Raw genomic sequence first — 21,094 nt, 5'->3', positions numbered from 1 at the left:
ATGTTGTATAGAGATATAGAGATTTCAATTAAGTTCTTGTTGTGAAGATTTTTGTTAGAAACATTTAAGACATGTTAAGAGATGTGAATAATTTATTTGGAGACATGAAATTCTCATCGTAGAGATTTTTTATTGAAGACCTAGAGATATGTTTGGAGACATGGAGAATTCAATAGAGATATGAAGATCTCATCATGGGGTTTTTTTTATTGGAGGCATTGAAAACATGGAGAAACATTAATGCTTTCATTCAAAAGTTTAAAAAATAATGGAGATACAATTTCTAAAAATTATCGGACTCGTGTATTGCATCTGAGGACTTTTTCCTATTTTTTCAGGTTGCATCTCCTTCTTCATATATTGTTAAAAGTATCCCCTAGAATTTTTTTTTGATCTCCTATTTTAGAACATGACATTTCTTAGTATCATGATAGTGGTTATGGTGAAAGTGACAAAACTTAATAGGTTTTTTTATGTTTGTGCCACTCTTTATAGAAGGTAGGTATTACCCGAAGTCTTTTCCTTGAATGACACCCAACACCTAGCAAGTATAATGGTAACAGGTGTTGTCAAGAACTCAAGGAATGTCAGGCGATCGCAAACGGATCCCTTTGTTATAAATCAATTTTTGACCCCACTCAAATATGAAAAAAAAAGTGTTTTAATGAAAAAGTGAACAAATATTCAAACAAATATATTTCAATCACAAAGAAATGAAGGAAAAATAATATATATTTCAATCACAAGAAATTTAAGAAAAATAGATAAAAAGAAATAAATAAAAAAATGCAATTAAGGATGAAATTGAGAAGAAATATTGAGAAAAGACTAACATTGGCTAAATAGTTAAAATTAGAAAGCTAAGGATCGAATCGGAAAAGGTAGAGAAGTTAAGTGGCCATTTTAATCCAATTAAGGATGCAATTGAATAAATATTGAGAACAAGGTTGAAATTAGTTGAAAATGGGAAAATAAAAAAAATCAAGGGTCAAATTCAAAAGGTATCAAAATTGAGTGACCTTTTTTAAACTTCTGTATGTCAAAACGATATCGTTTCATATTAAAAAAAATGAAATTAAGTAAAAGAATGTGTTTCACTCAGTTTTAAGTGAAATAATGTTGTTTCGTATTATAATTTAAAACAAATTGCACCAAAACGACGTTGTTTTGGTGCATGGGACAAAACAATCCCTTTCTTCTCCTTACATGTGTTTGCTACTATTTCTTTCTTCTTTTACTTTCTAGCTTTTGTCCATGCAACAATATATATTTTAATTGAGAGAAATGTTTATTCTCATTTGGCATATTGAATGAGGAGAAAATTGAGAGAAATGTTTATGCCAAAAAATTATTTGTTGAAATGTTTAAAAGGGATTTTATTTTGAGGAATTACATAAGATAATATTTTAATTATAAAAAGGAAGGGTATAAATATGTGTGTTTGAGTCTTGGTTTTGCAGGGGTGAGCAAATGGTGAGACTACTATTTTTCTCTTTTTTTTTTCCTTTCTAGTTTTCCTTTCCAATTCTTTCCTCTTTTTTTCCTTTGTTTTCCTCCCTCCTTGCTTCATGAAATTCACCCTTATTTGTAGGGGATAACGGAGGGACATGAGGTCTTTCTTGAGCATGAATCCTAACCTTTTATTCATCTGGTAAGGATCTCATCTGTTGACCATAAGCTAACAACCTGGTACTATCAAACCAGGTTGTGAGTTTGGTTGGGTCAGGGGTTGTGGATTGACGTTGCATTGGCTATAATGTTGCAAGCTAGCATGGACAAAGATGGAGTTGTAGTACAATGTAAGGGATATCATAGGATGTGTTTGTTGTCTCATTTAGGGCATGGGTGATGCATTAAATGCCTTTGATAAAAGGCATCTCAGTTAGCTTTTATGGTTCAGATGAAGAAGATAAATGAATAGTGCTAGACGACATGTTGTCTGGCATAAATTTTTTTTACATGTCGTTTGGAACCAAAATATGTTGTTTTGGTCAAAACATAGCCAAAACGCACCGTTTCATTTAAATGAATCAACGTTGTTTTGGTGTTTTTTTATATTTAAATTAGGTTATAAATCTTCTCTTTCAATTTCAAACCTCAATATTTTAATTCGTTTAGTTAGGTCTTTAATTGAATTTTGATTTTAAAAAATCAATTCAATTTCACCCTTTGTAAAGTTAAAAAAAAAACCCTGATTTAAAAGCATTTTTCAACTATAATTGACCTTTAAACTTCTAGTTTCTTCAATTTCACCTTTGTTTTCAATCAAATTGAGTTCCTTAATTTATGTGTCTTTTACAAAAAGATCACTGATCTTAAATTTATTTAATTTGATCCCTAATTGACCTCCAATCTTTGATTTGCTCGCAATTTTGTCCTTGATTTCACTCAATTGTGCTTGTAAAAATTAAATTTGATCCTCTAAAATTTCAATATTCTCAATTAAGCCCAAAATAAACTTTCAAACTTAATTTTTAAACAATTAAATCCTTAATAAAATTAATTTGAGCTATTAAAAATCTAATTATGTCATTGCACTTAATTAATTCTTAAAATATAACCCAAATTGATTCTTAGATTTAATTAAACCTTTAATTGGGTTTATGATTAAACCAAATTAGCCTCTTAAAAGTGTAATTAGGTCCTTATACTTAATTTTTATGCAAATTTGTCCACTAATCCTTTAATTTAACCTTGAATCTGCATTGTCTTTTAATTTTGGGTATAATTAGGTTTTCAATTTCTATTCAAAATCTCAGTTTGGTTCCTCTATGCATTTGAAACACTTCCTAATCTGCTCTTGTCAAGTTACCAATCTTTTTTTATTTTTTCATTGCTTTGCATTTTTTTTATTCTTCATTTTTAATTTTAAAAGAAAATAATAGTTTTGGAAGAAAATCAAAATTAAGTTATGACACCAAGATCGTGAGAAAATTCTAAAATATTATAGAATTTCAAATATTAAAGCACTAATAGAGAATCCAAAAGTATCAGCACAAAAGCTTGAATTATTTGATGTTCTCAGGGTGATGTAAAATAATGGCCTGCTATGTCAGACTTGAAATTAGGGTGTGTGTGTGTAAACAAAAGCCAAGTCTCTTCAAATGCTTGTTTATTTGATGGTAATGTTTATCTAATCCTCTTTATCTGTTGAATTTACAGACATAAAAGCAGACATTATCAGCATAATAAAGACTAAATTCTTTCTGGTGAGGCCAACTGGAAAATAAAGAAAATATGAGATTAAAAGGTTGCAAAGAGGAATAATGTAATGACTTAGCATATGTATCTTTTTTGAAAAAAATAAATTTCTTTAAGCTTGTTTCTGTCATCACAGAAGCATAAAACTAATCATACTTTTCTTTAAATTGCAACTACATTATCAGCTTGCAGAATATAGATTTTGATTAAGAACCATCATTTGTGCTACCTCTTAAGATATCATTTTCCTTGCCATGAATCTTTTCTCGAGTTGTTTTAAACTCTTCTTCACATTTTTTTTTCCTACAAGCATGATGATATGTGTGCGTGCGTGCGCGAGGGTGGGTAGGTGGGGGTGTGCATGTAAAATGTGTATTCAATTGTTATTCTTTATTAATTATGTTTTGATTACTTGCTAACGCAACTCACAATAAAATTGATAATGAAATATATAAAGATTTCTTGTAGTGAAAAAAATTCATAACTTATAAGGAAATGTATTTTTTTTTATTTCTGTACTTTACTGATGGATTCTAGAGCTAATTTTAAACACATCGTTATTTATTTTTCGAATGAATTAGCAAACCTACCATATATTATTAGAAAGATACAATTGTCTAGTTTCTATCACAATTAAAATCATGTCTAAACTCTTCCTATAGCTTTAGATATGATCCAAAAAGTAGACGGATATCTAGACTAATAAATTTAAATTTTTTTAATCAAAACCTCTTGATTATGCTCAATCAACTTTTCTTGGATTCATTTTATTTTAAACCTTTAAATAAATATAATAAACACTATCCTTTAATGTTTATTAAGGCCCAGCAAAAATCAACTAAATCGAATCAGTTGAAACACAGAGCTAAGACCTGCAAGAACACCAGATGCTCTATTCTTTGATTTTTTCTTAATCTCAACACTACATAATTCTACTTCCCAACTCCCTTTCATCCATTCAAGATCCTGCAAATTCACATTTTATAGAAATTAAACCCCATTCTTTACAAATAAAATTTTGTTCCCAAACAGTTGAAAAACACTAGCAGATCGAATCAAACAATTAAAAAGAAAAATAAAATAATTTTCTTAGGATGAAGATCATAGTAGAGGAGGTTTGATCTCTTATGTTTTTACATTATTTGAGAAGATAGCTGCGACAAATTTATATGTAAAACTTATGGTTAAAAAAATATATGTAATACCATACCAAACACATATTTATATATAATATCATACCAAACACATATTAAATTAATCTATTTTGAACAAGCTAGTATTTAATTTATAATACCTTACATTACAATTATAATTAAAAAAAAACTAAAATAATTAGCTAATTCATATAGTTAGTATAATCTTGAAGGGTAGCTCAACTGATTAGACTTTTGATTTGTTCTCTAATGATCAAGAGTTTGAATCCCCTCAAGACCATTAAGGTTTATATAGTCGTTAACTTCAAGACCTGTAAAATTAGTTGAGGTACGCGTAAACTGACTTGGACATCTATGTTAATAAAAAAAAAGATGTAGTTAATATCATGGTAATGATTATTTTTTAAAGTATTTTTTATTTAAAAATTAATTAAAATAATATTTTATTATTTTTAATATCAATATATTAAAATAATTTAAAAATAAATAAATAAATAAATAAAATTTTAAAAAATTATAGTGTGGACGCAATACCGAGGCAAACAATACTTGACATTCTTTCTTCTGCCCAGCTGGCTTTTGAATAGGTCACAGGTATTGGTTTGTCAAATCATATAAAAGAAAAAAGAGAAAAAAAATGAAAAAAGAAGGCTATGTTAATGCTTTTTTTTTTTTTAAATTTAACGTGGATGTTCGGGTTAGCTTGCGTGCATCTCGACTAGTTCTTCGGGCCCTGAAGTTAACGACTATGTAAGCTTCCAGTGGCCATCATATGAGCAACCACATGGCTTGAACCTGAGACCATAGAGGAAGCAAATCTCTTGGTCTCAAACTCTTACCATTGGTCACCACCTAGATGGTTTATGTTAATGCTTTCTTACTTCGGTGCTTCATGGGGAGTTGATTTTCTTAGTCACATCAACGTGTTCAATCAAGAGTGAAAAATAGATAATAATCTTTGAGTATAACTTGAGAATAAAAAAATTGCTTCCATTTCAAGTTTGAGTTCTGTAATTACTAATATGATAGCTACTGAAGACTTACATAGTCGTTAATTTCAAGACTCGTAAAATTAATTGAGGTACATGCAAGCTGGTCCGAACATCTATATTAATAAAAAAAAAGTGAAAAAAAGATAAATTACTTCAACAATTTTGTTTCTTCAATTGACCCTTTAGTTACCTGTTTTTATTATTTTGCCATTTGTGGTTTCTTATCAGCCCATAAATATATTTTAAAAGAATAATTGAAAATCTAATACATCAACTATTTTAAAAAGGTTACATATCTTTCATATTCCATTAACTATTTTCCGTGGAGACTCACACCTTATATCATCTCAAAAAAGTCATATGCCTCTTATTCAGTATAATTTTAAATTGATATATATTTTTAGGTGATATCAAAATATTTCTCTTTAATTTTTTAGGAACTATCTAATTTTATTATTTTTTCTATGTAAAACAATATCAAGGTAATGCAAGCATTAAAAAAAGTAAAAAAAAAAACTTGATACTTGAACCTTTGAGTTTAATATAAAAAATGTAAAAATTTTAAATAAATTTTATTTTTAAGAGTAATTTATTTTTTAAAACTATTCTAATGCAAGGTTAAGAGACTTATTTATCCCAAATAATTGAATAATAACCAATTGATCTTTTGAAAACTACTAAGTTATTCTTAAAAATAAGCTAACAAATTTCTGGCTGCGAAGATTTTAGTTATGTAATTGGTTATTCACCATTTGGCACACTGAATGAAGAGAAAATTGAGAAAAATATTTATACCTAAAAATTGTTTGTTAAAATGTTTAAAAGGAATTTTATTTTGAGGAATTACGAAAGATAATATTTTAATTATAAATTATGAACGATAATTTTGTTATTTTGAAGCTTTAAGGGTTTTTTATTAATTAAAATGAATATAATGATAAACTAAGTGTTAGGGCATATAAAATTTAAAATATAATTTTTTAAACTACAATAAAAAAATAAATTCATGAACAAACTTTAGAAGGTATTTTGTAATTAATTTTTTTTATAAATAATTAAATATTTTTTGTTGATATTTAAAAAAAATATTAAATGTTAGCGTTTATATAAAATTAATAATGAAAATTATATTTTTTAAAATTATAACGTGTAATTATAATTTAGACCAAATTATAAATGCTAAGAGTAATTTTCTAAAAAAAAATTGTAAAGTATTTTCTTTTTTTAAAAAAAACACAATTTATCTAAAGCGAATTTTTTTATCTATAAAACTTACATTTAGTTTACTTTTAAAGGTTTGAAAGATTTACTCATAAAAAACTTAGTTTTTTTTTTAATATTTTCAAAAGATAAATAATGCAAAACGTTTTGGGCCCCATAGGCTTAAGTTTTGTATTGAAATTCAAACTCACGACCCATATATAAAATAGGATCTCATTTCACCCATCAAACTTTTCGAGCTCTCTGCATCGGTAACAACGAACAGAATCGATTTCTCCAAAGTTTTGAGTTTTGGGTCTCTTATAATTTGATAATTCTAAACATACTAGCTCTGTATTATCTTCTTGATTTAATTTCTTAATTTGTATTTTGGGGTTCAATGGATTCTACAATTAGAATTGGGTCATCAATACTCTTGCCCATTTCTTCTTCGTCTTCTTCTTCACCAAAATCATCAAATATACAGAGGAATGATAAGATTGGATATGGGTTTCAATTCAGTGGAAATGGGTGCATCACAAAAATATCTGCCATCACTCCTAATGGCTCTGTTTTTCCTTCTGCTTCTTCTCATGGGGTTGGTTCCTTTTTGCTTTCTTTATTTTATTTTCGAGTACATGTTTCTTTTGGAAACTGTATTGGAATGTAGGTGATCACTTATTATTATTATGTTATTTTCTTCTGTGTATTAACAAATTTTGGCATGACTGCTGTTGTGCACCTGCATTTCTCAATTCATAAAATGAGAGAGCAACCAATGTCTAGGCTGGTGTAAGGATTTATAGAAAGGTATAATGTAGAAGTAAATATATAAGGGTGTGCTAAATAAAATAATGGATTTATCAATTTTACTCCCAGAATAATTAAAAGATATTAAATGATTTTGCTGGTATATTTTCCTATACGTGAAATGAGATTCATGGGTGTGCTAATTATTGTCGAGCAGTCAATTTTTCATCTTCATGTGTTTTTCAATGCACGAGTTCCTCAGGAATTGTTGTTTGATGTTTTAGGAGTCAAGTTCAATGGGAGATGTGCATAGAAGAAGAAGCAGTCTTGAATCTCTGTTTTGTTACGATAAGCCTATACCAGAGGAGAGAATTGAGGAGCCCGTAGGTGTTTCGTTGGCTGCAAAAGTAATTGGAGATAATCCTCGGTGCACTGATTGCCAAGCCAAAGGCGCTGTTCTCTGCACCACATGCTCTGGTTCTGGCTTATATGTTGACTCTATAATGGAAAGCCAGGGCATCATTGTCAAGGTCAGGTGCTTAGGTAATTTTTCTTTCGCTTCTTAGTGCATGTTCTAACAATTTTCTTTTCTTAAAAAAAAAAAAAAACAAAGTAATCGCTTATTTTTCATGAAATTTATTTTAGTTGACTATCGTCAAGATCATGCTGAATAGTAACTGTTTATTTGGTCACTAGCTATTGGTGAAACCATTTTATTGTTATGGCAAACTATGGTCATCATCAAAACGTACTAATTTTGTACAAATTGAACAACGTGCTTACTTTCTGAGCTAATTGGCCTTGTCAATTACTATTTTGTTTGTTTTATGGAGTTAATTATCCGCATGTCACAAGTCTTTTTTTCTGGAAATTAATAATTTTGTATTTCAAGAAAGTGCAATGTACTTTTTTCTGGCTTGTGCAAGCCCTTTATGCTTAGGCTTAGCAGGACCTTTTCAGTGTGTCATCAGCCCGTTATGTAGGGCAAGTTTACTGAGTAGAATTGATTCTGATGTAATGCTACTATAAAAGAAAACTTGTTTACCGCCATACCATGGACAATTATTTCTTGTGATGAGATCCCTTTCCGCAAAATAGCTCAATTTGTTACCTCTTTAGGGCTCCTTTTTTTCACCATTCACCTTAGCTTATAAATTTCGATGTCTATTCATGTTTGTTGTTAACTTCAACTCACCAAGAGGATATGTTGTAGTGAGTATACATTAGAGTATCTGTGTACATATTTGGGAAGTAGTAAACGTTGACTAGCTTGGCCTGTATTCATCCATGGGGCTTGGTCTTGTGGTATGATCGCAGCATGCTACTTCAGAACAGTAGCATGGTAGCTGATTGTTGGTTATCTTCATCTGCTGTGTTATATTTCGCAAAGACAATGATCCTATGTCACATTTGGTTTTGTAGGTTGTGGTGGGACAGGGAACATCATGTGCTCAGAATGTGGTGGCCTAGGTCATCTTGGACCCAAGTAACTTTTGTGTTTTTCTTTCTCAGTGCATTTTGTTGTACCCTTCTTTGATGTTAGCACTTGCAGGTTGTCATAGTTTTTGTAGTCATGTAGCCTCGCATTACTGTATTAAATTTTTGTGTATTTGACTTCTTCATTTCTCAATGGCATTCTTCGTCTATAGTTTATTCTTCTTGATCTTTTGAATTGTAATGATCTATTTTCACTATATAGGAAAGCTTCTGATTTTACTGTTTCCATTTCCCTTCCATTCAGTTGATGCAACAATGGAGATGCATTCATTTGCCTTGGTAAGTATTGCAAATGGAGCTTGAAACATATGCAGTTAAAAGAGTTTCTTAACATGATTACTCTTGAGATCAAAATTTGGTAGATATGATTTGCACTGCCTTGGAATTTGATCCTCTGTGACCTTAGATCTGCTGTCTGGAGTGTGACCATATTAATCTTGCACAAACAATCAAAAATTTGTAATTATAATGTTTTCACAGAATCACATGCCTTTTAACATCAATTGATGTTGCTCTAGTGTAGATGGTGTGTCTGGTCGTGTTTCAAAATTTCAATCTAAAACAATGAATCTGGAGTCAGCAAGCGAGATGAAGTTAGCTTCAGATGATTGTTAAGCTCCACGTCTCTGAAATTCTTGAATGCGAAATAGTATAGTTGGGTCAAGCCGTGGGTTCTCTGGGTTCTCTGTGTAAGCAATGTAGTAAGCTGCAACACATGATTGTTGCCATGCCATTGCTATCCGACACTGCAAGCAAAAAAAATCGTCATTGAACTTTGTGAGTTTCTAAGTACTGTTGTAAGAAATGTTTACAATACTAAAGATAGCTGATCTCTTACCATGAAGTAGCCAATCAGGAATGCATAGATTGACACTTCTGTAGCATAGCTCTTGTGAACGGCAAATGTCCATGTTCCTCCAACCAGGGTGCATATCGCACCTCCTGCCATCCCACAAAGAAAACAGAAAGACCCTGTCAGATCTCTGTCAATTATAGGCTCCAACCCAACTCTCCTGAGCATCTCCCATGTGTCCATGGATGCCTGCACAAACCCCTTATTATAAACCCCTACTTGCACAAGACCCCACCGATTCCCATAGTTAACTAGTGTTGCAGCAACAGCAGAATAACAATTAGCACAGGAAAACAAGAACTCGTCAGTGCCCCCTGCAATCAAACTAATTGCTCGGGCTGAACCACGGATTACGGTAATTATCGGCACAAGGACCGAGCTGATGCACACACTTCCCATTGAATATTTGATTGTGTCCCGTAAAGCTATTCTCGAGTCCATATCTGCCCCAGATGCAAAGTGTAGGTACTTGATGCGTGCAATTGTAACTTGCAGTGTGTTTTTCATCACTTGCGTACTCCATGCCAGGCTCGCAAGGATCACCAAAATGAACGAAGTGTCTATCACAGTTCCAACAGCAGTGGCTCCGCCAATCCCAGATACCAAGAAACAGGAATACAAAATGCTTAGGATGATTGAGAGGTTGATTAATGTGGTGGTCTTGGCAGGAGGGGAAGCAGCAGTAACTGACAAAACCTTGGTGGCATAATCGAATCGAGGATTCACCCAACAAGCGTAAAGGGATAGAATCAGGGCAAGAACTATAGCCATGACGCCTATTGTTAAACTTGCAGTAGAGCTAATTAATACAAACAGCACGCCTACTGCACAGGTTAGCAAGGGGCTAAGCCAGAAGGCTGCTCTCAGGGCTCTTGAAGGGTTGCGGAAAGTGAACCATTGCCATGTGAAAGCCACAATCCCAGCGCATGCTGTTGCAGCAAGGAGTGGAGGATACCACTTCTTAGGGTAAAAATGGTGGCTGTGGGAGGAGAGGAGGCCACGGATGGCGAGGCCGATTACTAGTATCGCGATTAGGAGGATGTGAACAAAGAAGAGGGCTCGAAAGAGCCTCTGGACTAATAGCCCCGCCACCGTCGCGGTTTCAATCTGGACGCTTGATTCTTGAACCTGCAAAAATAACAAAGCGAGTTGGTAGATAATAATTTTGTAGAGTCAACTCACAATATGTGCTGCTCAAGAAGAATAAAAAAATGAATGATCAAAACAATGGAGTAGTTAAAAGACTAAAAACAAGAAATAAAGAATCAATAAAGACTATTAGAGAGAGAGGATGTTGAAGACTAAGAAAGATGATAAATTATTAAACCTTGGGAATTCTTGACTATTTTGATAGAGAAGGAGAACGGGTGAAGAAAACAAAATCAAGAGATTGACTTGAGGTAGGAGGTGGAGGAGAAATAACCTTGATGGGGATTATGGATGGAGGTTGTCCCTCTTGATCTTGAATGTGGAAGTTCTGCACATTAATACCTGTAGCTGCAGCATTCATTTCGTTGGATCTTTCCTTTGATAGCTACACCTCAATGATTATTCTGAATCCAATTCTCAAATTCTTGGTCTTTCGTTGTTTAAAACAAATAACTTCTGGGGTTCTAATTTCTTTCTTCCACTTTCTTGGCAGCCACGATTCACAAAAATCTTTGTCCTATCGCTCTTGTTCAAGTGTTCCTAGCAAATCATGATCGTATGAAGTTCTATATATATGAAACTGTCCAAGTCCTTCTCCTTCACATTTCCACTGGATCTGACACGTATTTAACCTTGTGTATGAGTTTTGGCTTTGATGATGTGGTGCAACGACGTGGAAGGTAGAGAGGGTGAGGTATAGATAGGTCAACAGAAGTGACTTGTGGAAGAGGGTCTCTTCTCTCTAGGTCTATGCTGGTTCTCGTGACGCAGTTAGCTTTGCACAAGAAAGAAAAGAGAAAAGTAAAGATAAATGGACAACTGTTTCTTGATGAGAAGAGAGGTGTTTGGTAGGCTTAAATGCTGACCAATTTTGGGCTTCTGTTATCATTTGATCAGTGTGTAATGGTTAGCCTACAAATACTGCAGATATCGCATTGCCATAGATAACCAAGATTCAAGGTAGCACGATCTTGATGTGTCTTCACTGGGAAATAAGTGGAAGAAGATTCAAAATCTTTCTTCAAGCCCAAGCGACGTTAGGCTACACGACGAAGGAAATCTCCCCGTTTTCCAAGCCTTAGCACACTCCTTCCGAAGTTGGAAGAGTAGAAATGTTAAATATTATCAAGTGCAGAGGGCGCAAATTAGCAAGTGCATGCTGCATGTAGATAACGACTGTTAACCAACCAAATAAACAAACAAGTCAATTGTATTAGGTGGGGTGACTAAGGTTTAGTCAGGGGAACAAGAAAGCTGCTAAAGAATCTTTCAAATTATAAAATACACATTCTCCATGCTTTTGCAGAGGAGAGTTCAAACACAGATAGATTAGCGCGCAATCAAATTTGAGCTGCAGTATAATGATTTTGGACTTGTTTTCTTAAAATGAATTATTGATTTCTAGGGAGGCCTATTGGTTTTCTTCCACATATTTATATAGATATAGATATGGTTCCTTCCATGATTCAAAGTGTTTGCCATGCACAACAAATATAATTAATATAATTATACTAGCATATAGGCCCCTGTTCTGCAGCGGAAGAATAATATTTTTTTAAAAATATAAAACAAATATGAAAAGTATAGAGTGATAAATTCAAGAACCTTAAGTCTGGCTAGCCTTGAGTATGGTTCGGCAGCCAAACACAATTGCCTTGGGTCTGGCTCGCAGCCAGACCTAATAGCATTGAGTTTAGTTGCCGAGCCGAACTCAAGGAGCATTGGGTTCGACTAGACAGTTACATCCAAATGCTATTGGGTCTGACGGGTAAAACAATTGAGTTTGACAACCTAGCTAGACCCATTTGGGTCTGGCCGCTGAGCCAGACCCAATATCCTTGGGTCTAGCGGGTAAGGCAATTGGGTCTAGCAACCTAGTCATACTCATTTTGACGCTTTTCATTAATCATCAATAATTCTCCTTACATTTAGAAAAGTAGGGTATTTATACTAAAACCCTAACTAGAATAAGCAATTGGGCTTATGGCCCATTAAATAAAATATCCAACAATAATTAAATCCAACTCAACAAATAAAACCAAATTCATAAACCTTAACTAAAAGTCCATATGAATTAAGCCCAAAAACATAAGCTAAAGCCCAATTTCTCAATGGTTTGGGCTATCCTCCATCGTCTATAATTATACGCGCGCATAACCAATGTTTCTGGTTTGGTGTCCCCGTCAATTCTCCCTGGGTTGGAAGAACTCGACCCCGTCGAGTATAGGTCAAGGCAGCTCCGATAATGCTCTCAAAGATAAGGATCAAGCTGTTATGATGTCTCTCTGATAATCCAAGTATAGTCTGCATCTGGTCTTCGAGCCTATATACTGGGATTTGCTGAAGTTCACAACCCCTGGTAAAAACAACTTGTGCATTCAAAGTAGCATTAATATTTTCCTTTTGTGCCAAAGATATGGATAATGAGGTAGGGGTATCAAAAAGAGCATCAGGGATAGGCTGTATTTTATAAATACCGAGGTCTTTCATGTTAAAAGTAGAGTTAATATCAAAGTTTAATGGCAATTTAATGACATAATTATTTGATTTAATCATTTGCAACACTTTGAATGGTCTAGCACTACTTACTTGCAATTTATGATCGGTTTCCAAAGGACACCGTTCAGGTCTAATCTGTATCATGAAATAATCTCTAACATTAAGTGCATCATGATACTTAAGTAAATCAGCTCGAAATTTGTATTGTTCATTACTTGCTTGAATTTGTTTCATGATCTCAATATGCAAATTATGAACCCTACATGGTAACGACTCAACTGACTTAGACATCCTATCGTGAGGAGATATGGGACGGTGTTCTATCGGCTCTTTAGGTTTGTAATTATGAACACTATATGATTGAGGGTGTGGAATGAGACAAACATTGTCTGAAGCTTGTGTAGATATGGTATGGACACAATCAAGTAACCTAAGATTATCTTCATCTTCCTCATCACGTGCATGTGGCAAGGGGTCAAGAAGCTCAACATGTTGCTCTAAATTTATGATGTGCTGGACACCAAACATGTGGGATGAGGAATCAGGTAATTCAGGAGGACTAATATCATGAGACTCTTTTAAGACTACACTTATCCCTATAGGTGATTCCACTGATGAGTTCCCTCAAATTTCCTCTACCATTAAAGCAGACATATCAGACTTTTTCTTAACCTCAGTCTCAAGCTCATGTGGACTCATTGTGTTAAGTCCCTCTTCTTGCACATCCTCATCATCTAGGTCACTAAAATCCTCAAGATTAGGCTCATACACTTCAACACTACAACATTCCTCTTTACCTAGATCCTTATATTTTTGGATGACTAAAGGTTTAGAGGTACAATCTAAAAAGATATGACCAAAACCTAAACAATTAGTACACTTAACCTTTGAACTCACCTTAGACACTTCATTGACAACTCGTTTGCCCTTATCTTTCTTACAAAGTTGGGCGCTACTAGGATTAAGTCTGTGGGGTGGAGTATCTAACAAAGAATCATTATTTCTGAATTGGGACCTAATAGGGATACTATAAGAGTCCTGACGATTCTTCCACTGATTCTTCGTGACCAACTTGTAGTCTTTAACTAAGGTATAAGTTTGGTCAAGGGTAGATACACCTTGAAATACAACTTCTCTTCTAAGATCATCATTTAGGCCTCTACAAAATCTACGTAAAGTCATGGCTTCATTCTCTCTTATGGCACATCTAATCATGTAGTCGTTAAACTGCGTTATATACTCATTGATAGACTTAGTTCCTTGTCTTAGATTGTTCCATTGGTCTAAGAGTTTATTCCTATAAGACTGGGGTAGGTACTTCTCCAGAAGTTTATGTTTCATTTTGATCCAATCAGTTATAGGAGATTTACCTCTCATCTTTAAACAATCCTCAACATCTCTCCAATAAACTTTGGCTTCATCAATGAGTTTTATCTTAGCAAATCTAACTTTTCTATTATCAGACAATTTATGCCACTCAAAGAATTTATCCATATCACGAATCCACATATCAAATATCCAAGGGTCATGACGACCGTCAAAAGTGGGAGCTTCTATTTTGTTAAGACTTAAGACTCGCTCATCAAAGTCATCGTATTTAGAATAACCTAAATGATAGTCATATTGGTGGCGCTCAGAGTGAACTTGTCCATAATGATTGTTCTTGTGATATTCATTAGTCTTTGAGTGCCTTATTCAAAAACTCTCTTGGGGCTCAATTCTCTTAAACATGTTGATCACCTAAGCTTGCAGTTCCCTTTAAATGGTCGTCGAGAGTATCACTAAGGTTGAGTCTACAGCAAGTGTAAACTTAAGCTTGGACACTAAATGATCATGACATAAATGCATGCAACACTAACTTATAAATGGAATTGAGATCACAAATGGTTCTTGCATGTAAAATCACAATACAAAAATAAAGCTAATTTAATTTTTTTTTGTGAAGATTAATCAAGAACAGATTATGCCAGGAAAATTATAAGCAAGCAATGCTAGACCTTTTAAGTGTAAATGATTAATCAAATAATGGTAACAATTTTTACTAACTTCAACGGGCTCAACAACTAGTTTCTGAATATCAAAGAAGAAAATGGTTAAGTAAGAGTGAACAGATAAAAATGAAAGGTGCGATGATTTTTTTTTTGGGAATTTTTTAGGCACAAAAGTAATATTAATAATACCTTAAATGACAAGTGAAAAACCAAGAAATGTAAACTTCAACAAATATGGGAGAGTGATTCACTAACTAGGGTGCTGGGAGGAAGCTGGAGCTGACATGGCAAACTAGATGAATGGACTGCTGACATGGCAGATGACATGGCCAGTTTGCTGATGTGGTGGGTGACGGGGATGATCATGTATGATGTGGCAGGGGTGGCATGGCTAAAGGGACAGATGATGTGGCAAAGACGATGACGTGGCAGACGACATGGCAAGATCTGTTGACGTGGCAGGTGACACTGATGCAGACTTGGCGATGACATGTCTAGGTTAATTATATTCTCAGCTGTGGTTTTCTTTCTTTCTTCCTTGTTTCCCTAACTTCTGCGAACTGTGGCCGTTGCTGTCGGCGATGGTGCACGAAGCGGGGCTTCATGATTCTGCTTGGAGCCGGCGGTGCGAGGGAAGAGGCGGCGGTGTCTGTGGAGTCTCTGCTGGATGGGGGTCGTTGATGTATGGATCGGTCATTGCTACTGAAGGCGATGGCGCTGTGGATGGCGGGTCGCGGTTGGTGCTGGTGCTGCTGCTGCGGTGATGCTTCTATGGCATTTGGCCGGCGAAGATGGAGGGTACTGTTGGGTCTGTTCCTTTGTTTCCCTTCTGTTTGTTGTCTTCCTTTTGGTCCGTTTCTTCTTTGCAGATCCGGCAGTCGGTTCTCAGTTAGGAGTGGGGCTGCTTCTGTGGGCGTCACTGGAGGAAGGAGGATTGCTGTCGGCCGGTGAAAAAGCTGGAAGGCAGAGGCTTGCTCCTGTGGAGGCTGTCGCTGTTGAGGAGTCGTCGAAGAACAGTGACAATGAACAGTAACGATGAGCTGATCTCGGTTTTGGTGGCTATTGGGGATGCTTAAACTGCTCTCTGGTGAGGATAAAACTGGTTGATGCGTGGATCCGTTGTGATGGGTGTTGTGGGTAGCTGTTGCTGGTGGTTTTGTGTTGCTGAAGCCGGAGATCCACTGATATCTCTTGCGGTGTCAATCTGGTGGTTGCCGCTGGTCTGTGTCGGAGGTAGCAAATCGGCGTGGATTGGTGGACTGATTTGCAGGTCTTCTCGGTGGTGGGTCTGTCATTGTGACTGGCTGAGACGCCGCAGATGGCAGGGACGCCGCTGCTGGAAACCCGATTACAGTGGATGATGAACAATGATTTGATCAGGGATTCTTGTAATCAGAACAGTAGGGTTTTGATCAGGGAATTTTTTTTTAACAGTAGGGTTTCATATAAACGCATAGATCGTTTAATTGTAAGAACAATTAAAAGCCTTGCTCTGATACCAAATTTGACGCGGGACAACAAGCAAAAGAATTAAAGCCGGGAAAAGAAAGAAGCCTAGAGGAAGAAGAGGAGAAGAAGAAAGCCAAAGAAGAGAAGAGAGGAGAGTAGGGAGATGCAAAATCTGCAAATTTCATTAATCATCAATAGTTGTCCTTACATTTAGAAAAGTAGGGTATTTATACTAAAACCCTAACTAGAATAAGCAATTGGGCTTATAGCCCATTAAATAAAATATCCAACAATAATTAAATCCAACCCAACAAATAAAACCAAATTCATAAACTTTAACTAAAAGTCCATATGAATTAAGCCCAAAAACATAAGCTAAAGCCTAATTTCTCAATGGTTTGGGCTATCCTCAATCGTCTATAATTATATGCGCGCGTAACCAATGTTTCCGGTTCGATGTCCCCATCACCTTTGCCTCGGATCTAGTGGTGGAGCTAGACCTAATATCCTTGGGTTTGATTGTTAAGCCAGACCCAAATGCTATTGGGTTTGACTGCTGAGCCGGACCAAAAGGAGCCTTAGGTTTTTTTTTTTTTTTGGGATGATAGACCTAAAAGCATTAGGTCTAGCTAGGCACTTAGACCCAAATGCTATTAGGTCTGGCTCACCTAAAAGCATTAGGTCCAACTAGGCACTTAGACCCAAATGCTATTAGGTCTCGCCGCGGAGCTAAACCTAATATCCTTGGTTTGGCTACTGAGCCGAATACAATATCCTTGGATTTAGTAGGCAACGTAATTGGCTCTGATGGTGGAACCAGACTCATTTGCCTTGGTTCTAGTGGTGGAACCAGACCCAAATGCTATTGGGTTTGGCCACGGAACAAGACCCAATATCCTTGGGTACGGCGAGCAAGGCAATTAGGTTTAGAGATTCAGTCAAACCTAAAAGTCTTGGGTCTGGCAGCCTAAATGCTATTGTGTCTTGCTGCGATTCCAGATCCAATATTCTTGGGTTTGGATGTGGAGCCACATCCATTATCCTTGGGTAGGGCTGCCTAGCTAGACCCAATATCCTTGGATCTGGCGAGAATACCAGACCCAAAAACATTGGGTGACAGTCAAACCAGACTTAACAATACTTTTTGACTAAAAGACAGCAAAGACAACGCCTTTGGATGCTGTAGTGTGATCCATAGTGCTAACACTATATGTTTACAGTGTGGTTTATAGTGCAAACACTATATATACGGTACCTGCACAGTGTTTTTTCTTGGGTCTAGCTAGTAGCATTAGGTCTGGTGGCCACGCTAGATCCAATAATATTTTTTTAATTGAAAACACAGAAAAGACAGTGCTCCCATGACGCCACAGTGTTATCCATAGAACAAATATTTTATGTACAGAATACATGCACAGTACTTTTCTCATGTTTTTAAAGTATAGCATAATAGGCTAGTCGTGGTTGACTTGTTGGTATGAACAAAAGACCCCCAGATCACAATAGAAGCATAAAGTTGGATTAAGGTTCTCATCACGCTAGCGAGACAGGCCTTTAGCTATTTGCTATATCTATGGTAATAACTAAGGCTTCCCTTGGTGACATTGCCTTCTCCATAGGGAGTGGCCGCCACACCCCTCCCTCAGTTCAAAAATTTCTACTGCGGATTGTGAACGAAGATAAAACAGTTCCGAGTCGATGGAAGTTTTGTAAGCGGTGATGATTGTTATGATTTTCTACATTGAGCTTGTGGCTGGAATATCATAGGGAGATCGACGCTGGTAGTGAATGGTTGTCGCATGATGGAGCAGTCGTGTTGCCCAACGACGAGCATGAGGATGCCACTGCCACCCTCAATAAATAATAGACATATCCTTAAAAAAAGAGAAAAAAAAAACACTTTAAATTATGCAATGCTTTCAACATAACCAATAGTCATGTGAATAGCTGCCGCATGGAACATGGCAAAAGACAAATTGCAATCCTCTAGAAAAACAACTCATTCAAATCCTGAAAACATTCAAATTACTTTTTATATCACTTTTTTTCAATTAATAATGTGAGTGTCCAGGCGAATTTACACGCACCTCGACGAATCCAACAGACTCTGAAGTTAACGACCGACCTCTAGAGAACAAATATAGGATCTGACCAATGAGCTTTGTGAGAACAAATGTAAGTCTCTAGGGTTATTTTTATATCGCTTTTACTCTCAAACTATCTTTATTTTTCTATTGATAAAATAATCATAGGTAAATACTAACAGATATTTCCATCGATAAAATTATTAAATTTGGTAGTGTCACTTATAAGAAACATTATGTTTTATTATTTTGGATGAAAATCTTTAAAAATAAAAGAAAAATATTTAAAAAATTGATATAAATTCTTTTATTGCATAATTAAGACTATCTATATTGGTGGTATTTCTCTTGTTGATTTTAGTGATGCCTTCTTGGTTATTTTTTTTTCCTTTATAAACCCTAAGTAGTTAAGTTATTAAGGCTTGGTTGTGGCTCCTGGAATTGGGCCAAGCTAGAACTGACACTAGACTATGGCCACCATCTATTGAATTAGCTCATGTGGGGGGCTGCAGCTTTGAGCAGACCCATGTAAGTATACATAACAACGACCTAGGATCCTTTTTGCCTTTCATCTCATGAAGGGACACGGATAGGGGACATGACTATAACTTTCATACAAATATATTTTATTTTGAAATAATAACCAAAAAAACACACAATCTATATATGTTATCTATATTTACTCCAAAATTATAATTTAATTCGGAGATCTTATTATAATGGTGATGAAAAAGATCACTAATGATATAATTTCTAATCTAGAAATAATAATTAAAATAGTAATTTTTAAATTAAAATACCTCTAATATGAAAATATGGTCATTTATACATTATATTATGCTACTAGCTACCATCATTTAAATAATAAAAATAAATGATCATAATAATTTATTTGAAAATATAAAATTTCCATTGAGTGGAGTGTTTTAGCTACTTAATTTCTAACACTTCAAAATTACAATTATATCCTTTTTAAATAAAACTTCATTTCAAAATACATCATCTTCATTTCTCAATGCATTTCTACCACATATATCATGTATCCAAAATTTCTACTATTAATTTTATAAATTTTCTTTTATTAAACTCATTTAAATATATCAAGACGATGTGGAGGGTCCATAGTCAAATTATTAAGAGAAGATATTTAAGTTTGATTAACGAATTATTTGAAGATTTCCTTACCTATTAATTAAAAAAAACACATTAAATTATATAAAGACATAAGTCTATTCAAGAAAGGTATTCTAAATGAATGAGAAAAATATCACTCCTCTCCTTTTTTTTCTCTCACTCTCTTCTTTTTTTTTTCTCAGCAAAATCTTCCTTTAAATCTCAAGATGAGCCTTCACCAACTAAAAGAAGCCGATGACAACCCCTTTTTGTTATTTTTTTTTTCATGGTTGAAAATCTCTTATATTTTTGTTTAATCTTCTCATATTATATTTATGTCTCATGAATAAAAGTTTGGAGATTGTATTTTGTTGTTTTAAAGAGATTAACATCTATTAATAATATTGAACGGTTAACATTTTCATATCAATTGCTTTTCTTTCATCTATCATAGTTAGGGTGATTATTTTCGGTTCGGTTTGATTTTTATAAAAAAAATAATCAAACCAGTTTTTTTTAAAAAACCAAAATCGAACCGAAATCGGTTCAAATCGACCAGTTTCAATTTGGTTATTTTAAAACACAAACCGATTTGGCTCGGTTTTTTTCCGGTTTGAGTTTGATTTGATTTTTTTAGTTTCAGGCTTATAAAATCGAAACCGAACTTAATCGGTCAGTTTTTAAAAAAATTTAATCAGTTTTTTTTCACGGTTTGGTTTTTCCAGTTATTTGTTTCTGGTTTTTTCAGTTTAGTTAGTTTTTTGATTTTTTTGTTCACCTCTAATTATAGTAGGAGTCTGTTTAAGTGTATAATTTAAAAAAAATGATTTTTAAAAATAAATCTTGGTTATAAAAATGCCAAAAAAACTATTTTCGTTGGATTAGATGTTGTTTAGAAATGAAAAAACTATAATTCACCAATACGGTGGAAGAATTTTTTAGGATATATTCTTTTGTAATAAATTGTTGTTTTCATTTTTAAAATTGAGTAATGTAAATGTACTAGTTTGTTATAAATCAATTTTATATTAATGAAATCAATGTGTTTCTCAAAAAAAAAAAACAAAAAAAATAACAATTGTTATAGTGACAATTGGACGCCAGCTTCCCTCCACAGCAAGGAACCCTCTCCAACAAGATCTACCACAGTACACTTCCATGC

At 34.3% G+C, this 21,094-nt stretch overlaps 2 protein-coding genes across 3 annotated transcripts; one reads left to right on the top strand and one right to left on the bottom strand.

Annotated features, from left to right (window-relative positions):
- Positions 1-6,788: 6,788 nt before the first annotated feature.
- LOC133668248 (uncharacterized) lies at positions 6,789-8,954 on the top strand. Of its 2 annotated transcripts, none has more exons than XM_062088023.1 (3): positions 6,789-7,145; positions 7,582-7,827; positions 8,720-8,954. In XM_062088023.1, the coding sequence occupies exons 1-3, from the start codon at positions 6,948-6,950 to the stop codon at positions 8,765-8,767; spliced, it is 492 nt and encodes a 163-aa protein (XP_061944007.1). In that variant the 5' UTR covers positions 6,789-6,947; the 3' UTR covers positions 8,768-8,954. The 2 variants fall into 2 exon arrangements, with proteins under 2 accessions (XP_061944007.1, XP_061944005.1); XM_062088021.1 differs by having other exon boundaries at positions 7,582-7,840.
- A 277-nt stretch (positions 8,955-9,231) lies between these two features.
- On the bottom strand, positions 9,232-11,866 carry LOC133668247 (protein PNS1-like). The gene is made up of 3 exons (XM_062088020.1): positions 11,071-11,866; positions 9,633-10,775; positions 9,232-9,540 (listed from the first exon to the last, which is right to left on the bottom strand). The coding sequence occupies exons 1-3, from the start codon at positions 11,155-11,157 to the stop codon at positions 9,406-9,408; spliced, it is 1,365 nt and encodes a 454-aa protein (XP_061944004.1). The 5' UTR covers positions 11,158-11,866; the 3' UTR covers positions 9,232-9,405.
- Between the last annotated feature and the right edge of the window lie 9,228 nt (positions 11,867-21,094).

The sequence above is a fragment of the Populus nigra genome, chromosome 11 (assembly GCF_951802175.1).
Source record: "Populus nigra chromosome 11, ddPopNigr1.1, whole genome shotgun sequence".
In the NCBI taxonomy this organism is placed as follows: Eukaryota; Viridiplantae; Streptophyta; class Magnoliopsida; order Malpighiales; family Salicaceae; genus Populus; species Populus nigra.
Note: the sequence above shows the minus strand (reverse complement) of the source record. Positions and strands in the feature narration are given on the sequence as shown.

What these genes read in the sequence shown, in the direction of transcription:
- LOC133668248 (XM_062088021.1), top strand. Translation starts at nt 6,948, where the DNA reads ATGGATTCTACAATTAGAATTGGGTCATCAATACTCTTGCCCATTTCT. An exon ending in CTTCTGCTTCTTCTCATGGG is followed by an intron (nt 7,146 to 7,581) that starts GTTGGTTCCTTT and finishes TTGATGTTTTAG; the next exon opens with GAGTCAAGTTCAATGGGAGA. An exon ending in TGTCAAGGTCAGGTGCTTAG is followed by an intron (nt 7,841 to 8,719) that starts GTAATTTTTCTT and finishes TTGGTTTTGTAG; the next exon opens with GTTGTGGTGGGACAGGGAAC.
- LOC133668247 (XM_062088020.1), bottom strand. Translation starts at nt 11,157, where the DNA reads ATGAATGCTGCAGCTACAGGTATTAATGTGCAGAACTTCCACATTCAA. An exon ending in CATCCATAATCCCCATCAAG is followed by an intron (nt 10,776 to 11,070) that starts GTTATTTCTCCT and finishes TTATTTTTGCAG; the next exon opens with GTTCAAGAATCAAGCGTCCA. An exon ending in TCCTGATTGGCTACTTCATG is followed by an intron (nt 9,541 to 9,632) that starts GTAAGAGATCAG and finishes TTTTGCTTGCAG; the next exon opens with TGTCGGATAGCAATGGCATG.